The 20,125-nt window shown below is 33.2% G+C and overlaps 1 protein-coding gene across 1 annotated transcript in view; it reads left to right on the top strand.

The window, feature by feature from the left end:
• The window catches only part of LOC128994437 (kinetochore protein NDC80 homolog), a 29,352-nt gene extending 18,488 nt beyond the window's left edge, over positions 1-10,864 (top strand). Inside the window, exons 13-16 of the mRNA XM_054419007.1 lie at positions 2,258-2,362; positions 9,085-9,194; positions 9,791-9,893; positions 10,697-10,864. Coding sequence (XP_054274982.1) covers positions 2,258-2,362; positions 9,085-9,194; positions 9,791-9,893; positions 10,697-10,753 — 375 coding nt within the window. The 3' untranslated portion in view covers positions 10,754-10,864. The remainder of the gene's footprint in view (positions 1-2,257; positions 2,363-9,084; positions 9,195-9,790; positions 9,894-10,696) is intronic.
• Positions 10,865-20,125: the final 9,261 nt, after the last annotated feature.

The raw sequence follows: 20,125 nt of genomic DNA, 5'->3' as shown, positions 1-20,125 counted from the left end.
CGTAAACAACATTTATGTAAACATATCAGTGACAGCCAGAAAAAGGAATCTTTATCCAAACAGCTGTTCGTAATTTCATATATGACATGTTCTCTTAACAGATTATTAGTATTTCATAAATGACGTATGTAGTAAACATGGAGGAAAAAACTTGAAAAATCACACAAAATTGGGTTTTTGATTGTCCGTTATTTTATTTCCAAAATTGTGAGGCCATATTTTAATGGCTAAGGACACTCTCGCCAATCCTGTGAATACAATTAAACCATTAGAATCATAATCGGTACTCTAGTTTTCTTTAGAGTAGGCTGCGTAAAATGCCTTCTGGGCCGTGACAGACGGACATAAATTGAGATAAGACAAGAAGTTGAGATGTTTCAACTTCTTCAATGTATAAAATCTATATATTAATTTGAAACTGTTTTTCTTTGTGACAGCTAATTTGAGAGAACGGCTGGGCGTAGAAACTCGGTAGAGGTGTCTAAAGAAAGGGCTTGGTCTGTAGATGAGCCATCAAAAGAGAAACGTGGTAAATTCCCTTGGGGCTCTGCCCCAGTGGCCTTTAAATTCCATCCCATGTTATTCTTATGGGCAAAAACGGGTTTTTGTCACAGCTAATTTCAGAGAACGGCTGAGCGTAGAAACTTGGTAGGGGTCTCTAAAGAAAGGTCTTGGTCTGTAGATGAGCCATCAAAAGAAAAACGAGGTAAATTCCCTTGGGGCTCTGCCCCAGAGGCCTTTAAAGTCCCCTCAGCAGATTTGTTTACATTATGACAATATGTATAATTTTACACTACTTTTTAATGAAACAGCTGTTAATATTTAAATTGTGATTTACTGAATTTGTCAAAATGAAGTATTTGCAATGGTTTTTTCTGATTTTAAAATCAATTTTCTTCTGCATTGTGTCACGTTTTGCAATATAATGTTCAATTGCCTAATCGGTGGAAAATCCTAATATCACAGTAACTCTTACAATTATTTCTTATGGAGTTAACTTATGTCTACCCGTTTTCTGCCTTTTTTACCACTTCTTGGAGATTGTACGTAGGTGTGTTGCATGTAGATGATATTCTTTGGCGTATTGCATCTGTAGACGATATTTGGGATGGTGTAATTATTACAATGGAAAAAAGGGAGAAATCCTGGACATTTTGATATAGGCCTACTAAAAATAAAACTGAATTAACACTGTGCTACATTTCTTGAGCAATCATTGAAAGAGCCGATTTGCAAACAATGGAAACATAAGAAAGTCATAGAACACAACCAAGTAGAAGAAATAGAAATAATGTTTTTTTCTTCATTTATAATCGTTATTATAGAGAACCTAATGGGCTATGAGTGGGAAACATTTGTAGAAAACTCTAAAAAACAAGATCAGCTTTTGAAAAAAGATAAGATATTTACAAACAGTTTTGATTATATCTAACTGTTGTGTACATCGTGAGTATTTCCATAATCTTTGAGTCGACTTTTAAAAGTAATCGGAAATTATGACTGTTATTCGTTTTAAAATAACGCCTGTAATGCTTCGCAATTGCTCGAATTCGAGCAACAGGTACACTAGTGTAAAAATAACCCAAAATATGTATAATTCTGAGCAATGTACAGACAGAACTATAACTTTATTTATATAGATTAACTGGGTTTGAATTTTCAATATCTAAAAAAATGTATAAAACTTAGTAAGTTTTACAAATAATGCTGGGTGGGGGAATAATGTTTCTCATTTGTTGGGGGGGGGGGCTGTTGCTCAATTGGAGGGGGGCGGTTCGTCATGAGTCTAGGGGGGGGGGGGGATGGGCACCCCTGCTTCAGCTGTACCATAAGGATGAGAAATCTACTAAGGGAGTATGTTTTATCCATGTTAAAACTTACTTATGGTGTCAATGTATAACATATAATAAATTATTAATAAACATGGGTTGCTTAAAAAGTATTGGTAAACATCGTGTACACATGGTCACCTAGAATTTTAAGATTTATATCCTTGAAATCATTCATTAGTTTTTTAATACCAGTCATTTAAGTGGTAGCCTTGTAATTTGTTATGCACTTATCATTAATTGACTTTAGGCCTACACGACTAAAAAGTGAAAAAAAAATTAAGAAGATAAGATACATTAAAGACATATACCTATTTAAAAATAGTTAGTATTTCGCCCCTTTTTTATGGCGAGTCTCGTATCGTGTTTAAAATCTTTTAAGCTTAATGTGATTCCAATCAGACATGTATATTCTAATTCTGTCCCAGGCAAATGAAGAGAGGGATAAAACAGTAGAAGAAATCAACAGGGAAAGTAGGCTATTGGAAATAATTGAATGTGATTATGAAAAGCAAAAGGATTCATCATTAAAGGTAATAGTTTAAATTTTAACTCTTTATTAACGTTTCAGAGCTGCTATTGAAAATATGTTGATTAATTTTCATAAAGTAATTCGTTGTAGATCATACTATAGTATTTAACACAAATTCAAGTTCTTATTCAAGTTTTATGAATGTCAATTTTGTTATTGCTAAATAAAGCAATAATAAGCTATTTCTTAAATATGTTGGTAAAGGATGAATAAAAATACAATATCAGTGTTTCAAGTGCTTGACTACTGAAACGCTAGTATTGGTAGAAAAAAAGGCTTATGAAGGTAAAAGCAGGACCCAGCTGTCATATATCATTAGGATTTACATTCAAAATCTTTGCTAGAGTTTGTAGGTGTAAAATTTTACAAAAATACATAAAGCTCTACACCGGAATAAATGAGTGTCAAATGAAGCAAGATGGTTAATATGTTACTATAGTCTCAACCCAGGACTATGGGGTCAGTTAAAATCAATCTGATTTATGAACCAGGATTTACGAACTTTAAATATCTTTGAGCTGTGTTATAACAATACAGAGTGCCCAAAAAGTCCCGGGTCGGTTAAATATTTTTTGAAATATTTAAAATAGAGCTACAAAACTTTTCACAAAGTGACTGGGCATAAAAATACATTTTATCACATATTCAGTGATCCGCTACTTCCTCAGGGGGACGGTCACTAGGAGTCAGAAGAAAATCTTAAATATAAGCATAGGTTGATATGCATATCAAATAAAATGACTTATATAGTAGAATACAATGCTACAAATTTGAACACAAACGGACTACCGAGTCAAAAATGGCAACCGTTCATGAAGCGAAAAGGAGACCTTTATTTTTGTTTAAGTGAAGCAATTAGCATTCGTAGTTGATAAAAAAACTTATTTCCTTGATTAGGGTATAAAGTCAAAAAATAAATACGAGCTAAACTTTCTCATAAGATTGGATGTCCCAAGTGTTCTTAGGGAATTTTCTACTCATGGTTACCCATGGCCACTTAACTTTTTCATTTTGATGTCCCCAGAGGCGTGTGTCCGAGAACATGACGGACACGAACAAGAGCAATCTGTGGTTTAATTTTTATTAAATTTGTCATGTTTGTGTAGAGCTGAATACACTGGAGTGATTTCGTGAACCTAACCAGCATGATCTGACTTTGAGAATGGGGTTTTATGGGGTCAAAAATTGCTTTTTACTTTCTCCCCCTGTACCATAGTATATGGAGAAAGTATTGTTTTCGTCAAAATTTTTCATTTTATCATCAATCAGCAATTCCCCTTCAAACAATATTGTAGAGCCCAAAAAACAATTGATTCAGTATTTTTACGTGTTTTAGTATGCTTAATGGTTACAAAGAAATTATTTAATAAACATATATATATATATATATAGGGTGTCCCACGAAGGGGTTTAAACGTTTGATTTTATATTACGTGCCCATTCATGCACCGAACTTTTTTAAACTTTACACAGTTTACAAAGTAGGTTCTAAAAATATTCTGGAAAAATTTCAACCCCCTAACCTTAGTAGAAACAAAATGGCAGCATATAGAAAAATGTACCAATTTGCTTCCTATAAAAACTACTTTCATGATTTATTATCTGATTTTTACTGCGTTGCGGTTCTAACGCTCATTGTTGAAGAACAGCTGTTTGATTGTAAAATGAGTTTTAAATGAATTCGTCTTGCCCCATTTGAAAGTACCAGAAATGAATCAAGCAATCTTTCAACAAGATGGTGCACCACCTCATTTCGCAAATCCTGTCAAGCAATTACTAAATGGCAACCTTCATGGCCGTTGGATTGGTCGTGGAAATGATTTTTTTTTAGATTGGCCACCCCGATCACCTGATTTAACTGCTTGTGACATCTTGACATCTTGCTGAAACAAGTTTATACCCATAGCTTCATTAATGATGAGCAACTAAAACTATCAATAGAAGAGGAACTTCTCCGGATACCGCAGGTTTCTTTGCAAGAGCTTAAGAATAATTTGTTACGCGCTGTTATCAGTGTGTTACTGTGGATGGGTTACAGTTTGAATAATTTTGGACATTAAGGTTTTCCATTAGGCTATGTTCTAGTTTTTTTTTATTTGAGTCATATTTCCCCTGGAAAGTAACAAAAAAAATATTTCAACTGGAAAGATTTCAACTCCCTAACCTTAGTAGAAACAAAATGGCGGCATATTGAAAAACGTTACTTTAAAAACATTAAAAAAGGTATTTTTGGTTTTATAAAATATTTTTATTGTTACTTTCCAAGGCAATATGACTTTTAAATAAAAAAAACTAGAACATAGCCTAATGGAAAACTAAAAATAAATCAAATAACTAATAAATAATAATAATAAATAAACAACTAATAATAAATCATGAAAGTAGTTTTTATAGAAAGCACGTTGGTAAATTTGTCAATATGCCACCATTTTGTTTCTTGGGGGAGTCGAAATTTTCCCAGAATATTTTTAGAACCTACTTTGTAAACTGTGTAAAGTTTAAAATAGTTCGGGGCATGAATGGGCACGTAATATAAAATCAAACGTTTAAACCCCTTCGTGGGACACCCGGTATATTTGTTCAAATTTCAAAAATTGTATTCATGTCACAATAAACTATTTATATTTAGCTAAAAAATACCCTTTTCCTACAGTTACCTGACAAAGTGGCCTTCCTTGCACTGGTTATAGTACGCCAAGTAGTTAATTGCTTCATTTACTTACTTTGGCCGTACTCCAGTTTTCCAACCAAATAATACAAAACAGTGTGCTTTTACTATGCACGTAATACAATATTGTACGCTTTAAAATAAGTTGGCAACACTTAAAGATATTACAACTATGATCAGCTGTAAAAATCTGTCCCATTTCATTCAACCCTAGGATTTAACATAATCTAAAAAAAACTTATAATGTTTGAAAGACTAATTATTTATGTGCTTTATAGGAAATAGTTATTTGTGTAACTAGTGGGCGAAGTGGCACTTTGCTGCACACAAGAGAAATGTTTACCCACAAGCCGTAGGCGAGTTCTTGAAGTTTCTGCCTACCGTGTGGCAGCAAATCTAAATACTCGTTAAACACAATGTTATTTAAATTAGGAATAAATCTGACATGTGTAGGGAACCAAGCAAAAACTACCATCGGACAAATGTTAATTCTCTTAGTACAGCTAAGGTCGCTTGGATTGCTGACGTAGGTATTTTGACTGTATCTTCGTCCTTTATATCTATGGTGAAAATCCCAAAATAAAATTGCCTTTTCGACTTTTTTTTCGGACGTGCCATGTGATTAGGGATGTTGCGATACTATCGATACCAGTAGGTATCAATACTTTTAATGCGATACTGCTGGTATCGTATCGGTATCGGTTGTTCCGATATTTACTTGGTATCGATACCAAGAGGCCAGTATCGTATCGGAAGGTCATTTCTCATTTCTGACAAATCTGAGTATGGCTACGCTCGTGCCTTCTGAGCGGTTGTTTTACAAGGCTGGACAGGGTGTCTACCAGTCGGGAATTCCGGGAAATTCGGGAAAAAGTCGGGGATTTTGAAAGGTCGGGAAAAGTCGTGAAAAAGTCATGAATTTCGGCCGAAAGTCGGGAATAATCTAACCTTTCAAAATTAGGAATGAACGGGTCCCAAAACTTTAAAAAAATGTTCTGGATCTTATATTCCTGATCATTGGGACGGGATTACATTTGAGGGGGGGGGGATGAAACGAAAATGCATCGGAATTCCAATTCGATTCAGTGATGATCAAAATAACGATTTGAATCATGGGCATTCAGTGTCCATAATATACGTTTTTGAATCAGCATCCATACGTTATGGAATCAGTATCTATATACGGTATTGAATCAGTATCCATATACGTTATTGAATCATTATCCAAATAGCTTTTTGAATCAGTGTCTATACGTCATTAAATCAGTATCCATATACCTAGTTGACTGTTACATTGATAATGTTACTTTGACTATCAGTATCCATATAACTTATTGACATTATTCAAATGATTGACATTAATTATATAAGCTATTTATTGAGATGAGACATTGCTTAGCCATACAAGTCATTACCATCCAAGTACATGGCATACACTGAGACATTGCTTAGCCATACAGGTTATTGCCATCCAAGTACATGGCATACACTGAGACATTGCTTAGCCATACAGGTTATTGCCATCCAAGTACATGGCATACACTGAGACATTGCTTAGCCATACAGGTTATTGCCATCCAAGTACATGGCATACACTGAGACATTGCTTAGCCATACAGGTTATTACCATCCAAGTACATGGCATACACTGAGACATTGCTTAGCCTTAGCCATACAAGTTATTACCATCCAAGTACATGGCATACACTGAGACATTGCTTAGCCATTCAGGTTATTACCATCCAAGTACATGGCATACACTGAGACATTGCTTAGCCATACAAGTTATTACCATCCAAGTACATGGCATACACTGAGACATTGCTTAGCCATACAAGTTATTACCATCCAAGTACATGGCATACACTGAGACATTGCTTAGCCATACAAGTTATTACCATCCAAGTACATGGCATACACTGAGACATTGCTTAGCCATACAGGTTATTGCCATCCAAGTACATGGCATACACTGAGACATTGCTTGACCATACAGGTTATTGCCATCCAAGTACATGGCATACACTGAGACATTGCTTAGCCATACAGGTTATTGCCATCCAAGTACATGGCATACACTGAGACATTGCTTGACCATACAGGTTATTGCCATCCAAGTACATGGCATACACTGAGACATTGCTTAGCCATACAGGTTATTGCCATCCAAGTACATGGCATACACTGAGACATTGCTTGACCATACAAGTTATTACCTTCCAAGTACATGGCATACACTGAGACATTGCTTGACCATACAGGTTATTGCCATCCAAGTACATGGCATACACTGAGACATTGCTTAGCCATACAGGTTATTGCCATCCAAGTACATGGCATACACTGAGACATTGCTTAGCCATACAAGTTATTACCATCCAAGTATATGGCATACACTGAGACATTGCTTAGCCATACAGGTTATTGCCATCCAAGTACATGGCATACACTGAGACATTGCTTAGCCATACAGGTTATTGCCATCCAAGTACATGGCATACACTGAGACATTGCTTGACCATACAGGTTATTGCCATCCAAGTACATGGCATACACTGAGACATTGCTTTGCCATACAAGAAGTTATGTATACCTTGTAGTTCTGATTCTATCCTCTTATTTTATCAATGTAAACCAATTGAAAGATTCAGTATTTAAATCTTACAAAGGTTTTTATTTGTTTACACCCAAACATATCTTTATTTATAAAGTGAATAAAATAAAATAGGTAACATACTTAACAACATGATGCTGCAAGTAAAAATTATGAAATAGGCAAGAAGCTCACTGATATTTCCAGAAATACTGGTTCTTCTAATGTATGATTGAAAACAGATATTTCAATCCACTGAGAAGTATGAATAGAAAAATTCCATGTTGCTTCGAATCGAGTTACGCATCAACATTTTTTTAAATTGAATCGTTGCTTTGAGTTGAAATGTTTTGCTGCTTCACACACCCCTACATTTAATACGGGATTTTCTTGGCATGTGATACGTTTTGATCGTCAGTGATTTTGCTGGGTCGTAAGTGACAACATATGTTGACGAAGGTACCGTGACCGCGAGACGGAAAAAGGTGTAGTAACATGGAGAATGGACCGAGTTTTTGGTCGGGATTTATATAAAAATGGTAATGAAAAGTCGGGAAAAAGTCGGGAATTCCATTTGAGAAATCTGGTAGACACCCTGCTGGAGCAGAAGAGAGGAAACAGACTTTAACCCAGTTAAATATTTTGGTTTTTTTGTTTAGCTTGTCTGATATGTGGTTTGTGTAAATTGATTCACTATTCATTCATAGAACTATAAGTAAAACCGTATATATTGACTATATATACCTACAGTACGGTAGGTATATATAGTCAATGGTTTTACTTCAATTGTAAAACTTAAGGGTTTGGTTGCAGAGTTATTTTCATTACACATCAATGTTAGCAACGTTGTGTTAGGCAAATAAAATTAAACCATGGACTATTAAACATCAAATAAATTAAAAGGATGGCACTAAAGTTATTTCAAAATTTTTTTGTCAATTTAGGCTGATGGTAAACACAAATGTGTGTGTATGCGTTGGTAATGTAATAAAATTGTTTGTTTTTTTTCAAGATAAATGATGAACTTTTACTTTAAGGTAACATTGAAAACAAAGGTTGGCTATATTCGGTTAATTTTAATTTTATCAATTTTTTACATAATTAAGTAGGTCTTAGCAGCTCGAATAAAAATTTTATATTGGCTGTACTGTACTGGAGCGAGTGAACTTTAATCGAAGATCAGACAATCAGAATATGACATCACCGGTATCGAATGGATACGATACTGATGGTATCGATACTTTGGTTCCGATACTGAGCCGGTATCGATACTTAATTGCGATACGGTATCGATACCAAATATCGGAAAGACAGTGGTATCGCAACATCCCTACATGTGACTCTTATTCAAACAAACGCACATTGCAACTCTTGCATGTGTACGTAGCAAAAAATAATAGGAAACAAATGTTTACAAAAGCCAGTTATATTTGATTTTGATTTCAACTGTTTTAATCCCCAGGAAACTGAAAAGTTGAGGGAAAGTCTCAACCATTATCAACGGATGTCAAAAGATACTTCTGAGGAACTCTCACAGTTCAACCCATCAAAATTAAATGAGAAGAGGCGAGAGTAAGTACTTCTTATTTTGACTTAAATATTCCCTAAACCTCATTCAAAATTACATACATTTTTATCGTGGGCATATTATACTCGTAATTTATGTTGGCAAGCCCCTCAATCGCATGTTTTATTGGGAGCGTAATAAATTATCTCAGTAACAATTTTTTTTTTGTCTCACCGACGCCTAAACATATTTGGGTTAAAAATAACCAAAAATTGTGTTGGTTCATAAAAAACAGTAATGATAAACTTGACTAAACGTGTGTATGTTCACATCTGCTTGTGTAATTGTAATTGTGTAATTGTTTTTTTTGTCAAAGGTACATTTAAAAATAGAAATAAATTTTACCATAAATGTAAAGACTAAAAACTTGGTTTTAGATAGTTGCTGAAAATATCTGGTATGAAGTAATAAATTCCAATTCATCTCAATCATGTAATCTATCCTCATTTAATTAATTCTCAATTTATTATTATTATTTTTTACTACCCTGTAACCTGTAATTGAGTTATACAAACACATGTATATTTTTCCATATCACACTTGAAAATTTGCTTTCAAATGTTTATCTGTTAAAAGATCAAATCATCTTACCTTATTTCAGACTACAGATGCTTGAGCATGATTATGCGCTTCTTCAAAAGAGATCAAAAGAATACTTGGAAGGAGTGGAGGAGATTGTGAAAGAAAATGTGGTTGAAATCACGGTAGGTAACATTACATTGGTGATTTGTACATTGATATTGATTGATACAGTTAACAAAGTGGGTTTAAGTTTAAACCAATTCTTGAATGGATCACTTACTTGCTGCAATTAATAGTTGCTGTTTTAGCAAAATAGTAAAAGATTGACATAATGTTTGTTTCTGTGAGCACAGGTGAGGTTATAGTTTTGCCACAATTATAGGTGATTGTCACAACATTGGCTCAATCATGTAATATGAAACTAGGTACAGTAGAACCCTGTTAATCTGACCTCGGCTAGTCCAACCAAGCCATTGCCTATCAATGAAAAAGTTCTCACAGTAATATTGTGACCATTTCCCATGGTTCGTGTGGACATCACACTGTCTCCTGCAAAAATGTTGTCACTGACACATCTTTATCTTTTGTGATAACAAAAACATCGTCATCCCGCAATTACAGAAAAATCTTGAACATAGAATCTGTAAACATTATCTTAGTCTCCCAGGATCGTGGCCAAATAACGAACATCTCCCGCAATGAAAAAAGTCATGGTCATATACTCATCTTCGGCGATCGCAGCTAAATCCTGAACATTCTGCTCCTCGAATAATCCGACCTTTTCACTATTACGGCCACGGTCTTGGTCCCTTAGGTGACACATTAGCACAGTTGTACTGCACATTAAGGACATTTAGAACCAATTTTTAGTTTTTACTTCTATAAATAATCTTGACCAAGTAGTATAATTCTTGACTGATGGTACTAACACATCTATAACTTATTGATATATTTTGTTTAATTAATAATACATTTATTTTTGCAGCCTTGGGTGGCAACATTCATGGAAAAAGTGAAGACAATTGAAGATGAATTTTGTTGACTGGTGTATTGATGTAATTTAACCACCTATTTTGTATAGTATATTTTAAGATCAAAGTTATTCTATTTGAAAAATAATTAATAAATATTTTATATTATTATGCTTTCAGCACACATTTTGTTTTATTTTACAGTGATCCTTATTTTCACTTATACCATTTTTTGTTTACAAAAAGTGAGCTCTTTAAAAGAATATTTGTAACCACTAGTTTTCTAACTGGTGAATTTAAAATGGTCAAATGTGTTTTTATGCCCTTTTTTAAAAAATAAGGTAGTGTTATTGAAGAGACGTAGGAATTGGCTAACTCTGGAACTGGCTAACCGTCTCAGTCAGGAATTGGCTAACTCCGGAACCCGCACACTCGATTTTGTCTCGCAGCGGAATTCGCTAACTCTGGAAGTCGCTAACCCGGCCGCGCCCACTGCACGGAGCGTTGCCAACCTTGTACGACGAAATAATCGTACTCTGCCGTATTTCAAAATGTCAGTGTCAATGAAGATACTACAGTGTTAGCAAAACGGGAGTGCCGATGGAGACCTGTGGGGGTGCGTGCGTGTGAAGGGACTTGACCTGATCTCCATCGGCACTTCCGTTTTGCTAGCACTGTAAATGTTATTGTTTGTTGTTATCAATTCCACTTTTAACAGCTAACTAGTCCAAAGTAATTGAAAGGCAATTAATAAATCATGAAAAAAGTGTTTTTTTTTATTTAACTGTACAACGGCTAATTAAATGTTTATGATTTCGATCTAAACATATAAATGCAATCAGTATTATAGGAAAATAGTAGAATATGAAAAATATTGAACATTCAGTTTAATTGGTTAAATTAAACTTAAACCTAAGCAATTATACCTCTACGAAATTAAGCTAAAATACACGCAAATTCTTAAACACGGAAAACTAATTTAATCGTAATGTAGTAATAAACCAAAACCATTAATTAATACAGTCATCAACCAACTTAACGTTCATAACTAATTCATAGATTTAAAATTAAAGGTTCGTCGTTGAATCGTCCAACTTACGTGTAAAAATATGACATAGCTTACACTACGTTTCATATCAAATTATAGAATAGCTGTAGGCCTAATAGTAATAGTTTAAAAAACAAACCAAAGCCTTGTAGCCCTACTAGTAAATAGTTTCCTAATTCTAAAATGTGTTCAATTTTTTAGTAATAATGTTACATATTTTAAAACAGTTTTTAGATTGTACACCTAAGCCCTACTAGTAAATAATAGGAGAAGATATAATATTCTTATATTAAAACTTGACAGGGTTATTTTAATTCACGGTTCTTAGAGGCGGTTCACGAGTACGGGGTTTCGTGGCCCGCGGTTATCGTTGTTCTCGGCCAATTTTAACCGACGGCCAAAAAATGGGTTCACGACATAGAGCGTTAGTCGAGATCAAGCTTAGCCGAGACCAACGCTAGCCGTCACTGAACAACAGGGATTTAACGGGAAACTTTCGTTATAAGGTTGGCAACAGCCACATATGCTACCTACCGGGCCGCTGCTCGCGGTCGCAAGTCCCAGGATGACGTGATAAATGATTTCAATTCTACAGAGTGTTTACTGATGTTGCATAAAAAGGTTAAAAACTTGCACTTAAATTCATGCTATACTAAAGTTTACTGGATTAATCATTGAATTACGAAATGAATAATACACTTTTACTGACATGTCATTGAATCTGGAAAATACAATTATGTTTTTAATACAATTTGTTAAAACTAATATTGGTAATGGCTGCAAACTAAATTTAGATCACCATTTATGTTCAAATATACAACATACTTATCAGGTTTGCAGTTTTAACCAAACATTCAAAATATTTCATAAAATGAATGTTCTTTTCAAAGATTTATTATTATCTTTTATGTATCAGTAATTTGTGAAAAAAATAAATTTGGATAGGAACAACTGGCTATTATAGGAGTCGGGATGCCCTTATAAGTAAAACATTATAATATAAAACGTAAATATTTTTGTTTGAAAGTGGTTGCAATATATGTGACGTAGATATTTTTCTTTTATTGAGAAACAAAATAAATATTGAACATTAGTTATAGGCTAAGAGATATTAGAATATTTCATTTCAGTACTTACTGTGTAGAGGAGTGGAATTTCTAAATCAGATGGCAGTAGACACCCTAGTTAGTATTTCGCGCTCTTTTCAATACATCATCATGTAGCTACAAATAAATAAAAGGTTAAAATACCTGACTGTTGCCTTGTGGTCCAAAGTATTGTCCTATACGGATCCAACGATGGCGCTCGCGCCGAATTGTACATAATCCACTAGGACAATACTTGGGACCACAAAGGCGACAATTAGGTATTTTAACCTTTTATTTTTTGTCAATCAGTTGGTCCGGAAACACCACAACAAAATATGAAATGTCGCTACACCTTAGGATTTACTCAGACATTAAGCATGAGAAATCTTAAGTGTATAAAAACAGGTTATAATTTTTTTATTGTTGTAATACAACGTTTTGTATATTTAACTATAGAATTTACCTTTTACCTCAGCAAATTGAAGCAATTTATTGTAAATCCCGATATGACAAATATTAAGACATTATCAGATGAAAAGGTCTTTCTTGAACAAATGTTAAATCATAAACATAATAATATAAACATATACCTAATTTAAAACATACAAAATAAAATTTGGACACAAAATGACCTATGTTTTATATGAATTTTATGGAGGAACAAAAATTGTACTAATTTTATACAATAACAATTCTTAGACAAACCTAACAGTGTTTGATGGAACCATTTTTATTTTGATATTATTCAGCTGAAATAAAAGGATTCAAAAATGCTAAAATAAACATAAAACAATTACGCAATTAGATTCGATTGCAATTTAAATTTATTTGAATATGTTAAGCTATTAGTTATATTTTTACTTAGTAATAATTAATTAAAATGTCTCAACAGTTACTTTTTACGATGTTTTGCATGTTTTCGGCAATCAGTAGTAAAAAATTAAAAAAATAAATATCATGTTGAGGGTAATGAAATTGTTTCGGAATTTAATGGCGAATCCGAATATAACATTCTTTTTGCTAACAAAAAAACAATAAACGAGCAAATGAGATAATCCCGACATGATGTCACCTTAACCCTGCCCCCTAGCAGGGTTAAGTTGAAGTCCAAAACCATTGTTATTTACGCCCGAGATTATCCAGTTTGCGCTAGACCATGACTCGTGAACCCGACATTTGGCCCGGGGTTTTCTCTAATTGAACCCGTGAAGCCGACTTTTTGCGCTCGGGTTTATCCCTGTCATAATTGGGTGAAGTTTATCTGTCCGCGCCCGAGCGCGGGTAACCTCGTACTCGTGAAGCCGATTTCTAAGCCGTGGCGCAAAAAACTGGCTATAACTGGATTTTGCGCTGGAACTAGGGATAACCCGTGACTCGTGAACCGCCTCTTAATCAACGACTTGACGGATTTTCCTGATTTTAGTTTTGGGTTTCCTTTATATTGCTTTTACAATCGAAATAAACTATACCAAGCCATTGCTCGGTTCCCCGTTCCCCAGTACTGAGCTACTAAAATCTAGACAGTAAGTAGCTTTGTTGTTGGATAAGATCAGGTAATTTTAGCTATGGTCATCATTCATAAAAATGGTAACAAACAAGAACGCCTTGGTTCATTTAGAACCATAAAAACTCCAGACTTTTAAAAAGTATGCCTACTGAAAAACGTAAAATTAATATTAATTAAACAAAATTAAGAGGATGACCCGGGTTCTATACTAATAGCCTACGATAAGAGAAATTTACAAATTGTGTTTATGCATAGACTAATTTTAATGCAATCCATGAATACATTAACACTTTATAATGTAGGCCTATCTATTCTATACATAATTCAGTTTTAAAAATCTTTGTACGACTAAATCTAGAGTTCTACTGGACCGATTTTAATAATTAATGGGTCATTGGAAAGCTTAATTCATGTAGATTTGCAAATAATTATGAAAGTTTGTTTTTGTTATGATTTATGGTGAAAAATAAAAAAACATGTTTTCCATGAGAAATACATTAAAAACGGTGTTTTTCACACTTTTTATTTGGGTGAGACTTTCGGCTGCCTTTTTTGAGTGTTTCCAAGAAGTGTATGGTATCAATTTGTTGGAAATTTTATCCTCTTTCAGATTATTACCTTCCACTTTAGTCGATTTCCTCACCATTTAAAAGTTATTTGCAAAAAAGCTAAGCAACCTCTGAATTTATAGTAATGAGAAAACTAGGGATATTTTTGTTAAATTTTGTACAACTAAATCTAGACTTCTACTGGACCGATTTTGTTAATTAATGGGTCATTGGAAAGCCCAACTAATGTAGATTTGCAAATAATTATGAAAGTGTGATTTTGTTAAATATTTGTGGTTAAAAAGTAAAAATAACAAAAAATACATTAAAAAAGGGTTTTTCAGGTTTCTGTTTTCGAGTTTCTATTTGTAGCCAGCTTTTGGCTGCCTTTATTAATAATTTTCAAGAAATGCATAGTAGTTATTTGTAGTAAATTTATTCTCTTTTAGAATATCACATTCACTTTGGTCGTTTTCCTCTCCATTTAAAAGTTATTGGCAATAATCTAAGTGATCTCCAAATTTATAGTGGTGAGAAAATACTGAATTACATATATTTTTGTTAAACTTTGTACAACTAAATCTAAACTTTTACCGGACCGATTTTGTTACTTAATGGGTCGTTAGAAAGCCTAACTCATGTAGATTTGCAAATTATTATGAAAGTTTGATTTTATTACATATTTGAGGTAAAATAGTAAAAATAAACAATATTACATTTAAAACTCATTTTTTTCCAAGATTATATATCCAAGTTTATATTTGTAGCCAACTTTAGGCTGCCTTTATTGAGTATTTTCCAGAATTACATAATATTAATTGTAGTAAATTTTATTCTCTATCAGAATATCACCTTCCACTTTGGTCGATTTCCTCACCACTTCAAAGTTATTTGCAAAAACGTTAAGCAACCTCCAAATTTATAATGGTGAGAAAATACTGAACTAAAGATTTTGTTGTTAAACTTTGTACAACTAAATCCACAGTTCTACTGAACCGATTTTATCAACTAATAGGTCATTGGAAAGCCTAATTTGTGTAGATTTGCAAATAATTATGAAAGTTAGATTTTTAAAGATTTACTAGGTGAAACCCGCCAAAGTCTGATAGTTGCTGTTGAGGTTGCAAGCAAGACCGTTTGACTATAAATCGATGATAAATACATACTCAATTTTTTAAAAAAAATTGGGTTGTTCGTGATTTAGCAGTGTGCTTTAGGTCAGTCCGATCTTAATAATCAATAATTCAAATGGAAGCTGGTATTTCACTGAAGGTTCTTAGGTCAAAACAAGTAGAATAACATAGTTAGAATTAAATAAATATATCTATATTTATCTTTTCTGATTGAGCGAAACAGTACATATTTAACTTAACTGGTTAAAACTATCAATATCTCAAGTGAAAGCCTCTGAAGTATTTTAAGACCAAGACATATAAAATAACTTAAATAAAATTTGAGTTACGTATCATTGATTGCAGATAAGTACTAAAACTATCTATCTATATATTAATAGGCAAGCATGTTTCTTTAAAACCTTTTTTCTCAGCTCGTGTGCATCGTAGGGAAAATCTACGCATACCGTTGGAAAGCTATTTTCCTGTAGGTGTGCAGAATCCCTTTATAAATTTAAATAGGCTCAAAGATAAGCACAAAAAATAAGTTTAAAAGTTGTAAAAAAATAACATGGATCTTATGCGTTGCTATGCTGGTTACGAAATAACAACGAAATATAAACAGAAAATCAAAACAAATGGAGGAAACTCCAATCACATGTTTTATTTACAGTGTGGGGTGAAAATAGTTAAGTGAGTACATTACATATTTTTGGTCGAGTTTCGACCACTGGACGACCTCTCGTTATAATTATTGTTGATTCGTGATTCATCAGCGTGCTTCAGGTAGGATTTATTAAGATCGGAATCTTAATAATCAATAGCTCAATGAAACCTGGCATTTCACTAAAGGTTTTTAGACCAAAAAATGTACTTAAATTAAGAACTGCTTGAATGCATCTTTAATTGACGTAAAAAAAATCAAAGAAATCTAATTTATATATTTTTTCCCCCTGAAGTGAACAATTTATAAATACATGACTCGTGGTTTTTATTTCTTCACATCTACACACTTCCTCTTTCACCATGTGAAATCTTCAAAAATTCGCCTTGAAATTTTCCATGTCCTGTGACAAACTGGGTTTCATAATGGCCCATCTCCCAATCTTGTTCCAGTCTCTTTCTGATGTTAGGTATATATACAAACGTTTACCTTTAAAAAGTTAACATGAAACACTGCTCCCAACGCATTTGCCACTCATCTAATATCTCCTCTCTTCTGTTTCCGATGTAGTCATACCCGCCTCCTTGTCTTCCAAAATCAACAGCTTATGCAGCGATTATCCAACAGTCCTAAATTGAATGTGAAATCTTCAGGCGGCTGTTTGAGAGCACACTTAAATAACACACGGAAGGGTGCTTGCTGTATTCGGCTATCAACGATAATGATAATAGTATTATTTGTATTTTGTTCTCGTCTACCAGTTAAAATTTTGTCGGCCCCCTCCTATTGGCCGTCCTGGTCAACGTCTTATAGTCTCCATTATGTTGAACGTATTTTTGGTTATGTTTTGATTTTGTGCAAAATTTTAGTATAACCAGCTGTATCAAATATTAGTGTAAATTTGAAAGTATTCATCTGTTCAAATGTAAACAAACATTTTCTCCCTAAGAATAACATGGGGACTTTGAAGGCCACTGGGGCAGAGCCCTGATGGAATTCCAAAGTGTTTTTGTTTGATGGCAAAACTACATGCTAAGACCTTTCTAACGACACCTTGGACATGGTGATCGGTAGCACCACCACTCCAAAACAATTATGACAAAAATATGCCTAGCGTATTAAATATGTAGATTTCTTCTAGGAAAAAGAATAAGTAGGCCCGACTTCATACTTTAACAGTTTCCAACAAACAAGGTCTTGTAAAGGAAGTTAATTAAATCCACAATGTATTAGAAATTTCATAATTTTTTTTATAAAAGTTAAAAATTGTACATGTTACACAAAATATCAATAATTATACAAATTCTAAAAACATTTTAAAAAAGGTACAGTAAAAGAATACATAAAGGTTGAACATTTTTCAACATAATATAAATTTGTTGATGTATGATAAATATCACAGAAGTTTCATTTATATTTTACATCAAGTGTAAACTCTTATAACTACACGTACAGCTAATGTTTCAGTCTAAAACAATTCCCAACCATAAGGCACTCCTTTAATCTTTAATTGACAATACAAATAATTAAGACGGCCCATCAAAATACGGCCTAACGTTGTCATTTCAATCAACTTGAAGAATAAATTCCATTATGAGTATCTTGTTACTAATAGATAATTAGCTACACATAATTTCCATGTAACAAAATTATTTGTGCTAAAATTCTTAGTACTGATAGTTGGATGTGGCTTTTTTAGGCGTAGAACAGATAATTTTTTACTTACAGGACAATACTTTTATGTAGGCCCATTATTATATCAACTTTATTAAATCATTTGCTTGATTTTCACTTATGCCTTATATAAAACATAGCAAACTGGTTTCATCAAAAAAGAGAAACTAGCATTGTAAAAAAAATCAATATTACTGATAAGCTCAACAATTTCATAATACAATAAAATATTCCACATTAGGTAAAATAATCCTAAAAAAATAGTACATAAATACATGTTCTCACTAATCCGGCATAACACTAGCTTAGCTTATGAGTATTTCCACAAGCACAAGACAAAAATACTGCTAAGCAGGTCGAGAAAACTTTGTTTTATCCTGCATGAATTTAAAAAAAAATCTCATTCCATCCCGAGTGATATTTTTGATGTATCATGTTAATTTTAATTAGGCTATTTGCAAAAATAATTCAATAAGTTAGTCAATAGATTAGTTTAGTAATGGAAAGCTAAAAAATTGATTACCAGGTTTATGAGTCCAAAATAACGTTTAAATCTCACATCGAGGTTGCGCAAGAAATGCCGGTGTCTCAGAGCGAGACGCTCAGAAAATCACTTCATACAGTATCACATTTCAATAAAACTGACTGCAAATCACACCAAATGTGACAGAACGAGGTTGGCAACAACTATTTTGCTCTTTTTCTGTATATTGGAGCTGAGAAATGTGGTCAATCAATCAAAAACTATTACGCAATAGTAGACGGCTTTACACAGCTGGTTTGTGTGTTGTTGTTTCAACTGTTTACGTTCTAGTAAATGTTTGTTTACGATTTGTTTGGTTATAGAATTGCAGGTTATGGTAATGAATTGTTGAAAAATAGATTTTAGACCATTAAAAAGTAATAATACCACAACTTATTAGTGCATTTTGGTGATAGTTTGTGGCTAATCACATAAAGTGTACTGGTAACTGTACTTGATAAGTCAGGCCTATGGGTGGATGATTTTATTTTGACTGTTTGTATATTTTGTGCATGGCTTCTAATAGTATTCTATTAGTAATTTGAATTATAAACACAGTAATAACAACATAAAGTACAGTCAAATGTAAAACAATATAGTTTCGTCTGTAACAATACAAGTCCTAAAGCATGATTTAGGTTGTTTGCTGGGTAGGGCCTACAATTTTTCGAGACCTCTTTGTAGAAAATTTTACATATTTTTTGGACATATACAGTAAATACATAATTGTTAGTTCTTGTTAGACATGATTTCTCTTTAGTTTTTAATGCTCTTTAAAACTAATGTGAAATTGAATGACAATGAATAATATAAATTGTGTCATTTTAACTCAAACTTTGAAAACGAGAATAAACTGCACCATATTTCTGTCTTTTCCATGAAAATATTTTATTTTAACTCATGAAACCCCAACTAAAATTAGTATTTTACAATGCACGATCTAATAATCTACAAAACAAAACAAATTTAGGCCAAAAATGTTATTAAATTTAAGTATTTTATGACGATTTTCCAAAAGACCTTTATTTATGTGGAAAAATGGTCGACATTCCTAAAAGCAACACCCCATGTAGGGCTGGCAAACATAAAATTGTTTCACCTGCTCGAGGCACTCAAAGGGTTATGCCCAAGTAAAATAGGCTTCTTTCACAAATTAGCCTTTAGGTTTTATCAATTGGTTATCCTTTTCTGGACCTTATATTTACTAAAAGATTCATTTTAATTTTCACTGAGAAAGATTTTATTTATTTGTTTAAAATGCTTAAATTAAAATTTTCCA

Source organism: Macrosteles quadrilineatus, unplaced genomic scaffold (assembly GCF_028750875.1).
Source record: "Macrosteles quadrilineatus isolate MER2022 unplaced genomic scaffold, UCM_ALF_1.0 Scaffold_5__1_contigs__length_97177068, whole genome shotgun sequence".
NCBI lineage: Eukaryota > Metazoa > Arthropoda > Insecta > Hemiptera > Cicadellidae > Macrosteles > Macrosteles quadrilineatus.
Note: the sequence above shows the minus strand (reverse complement) of the source record. Positions and strands in the feature narration are given on the sequence as shown.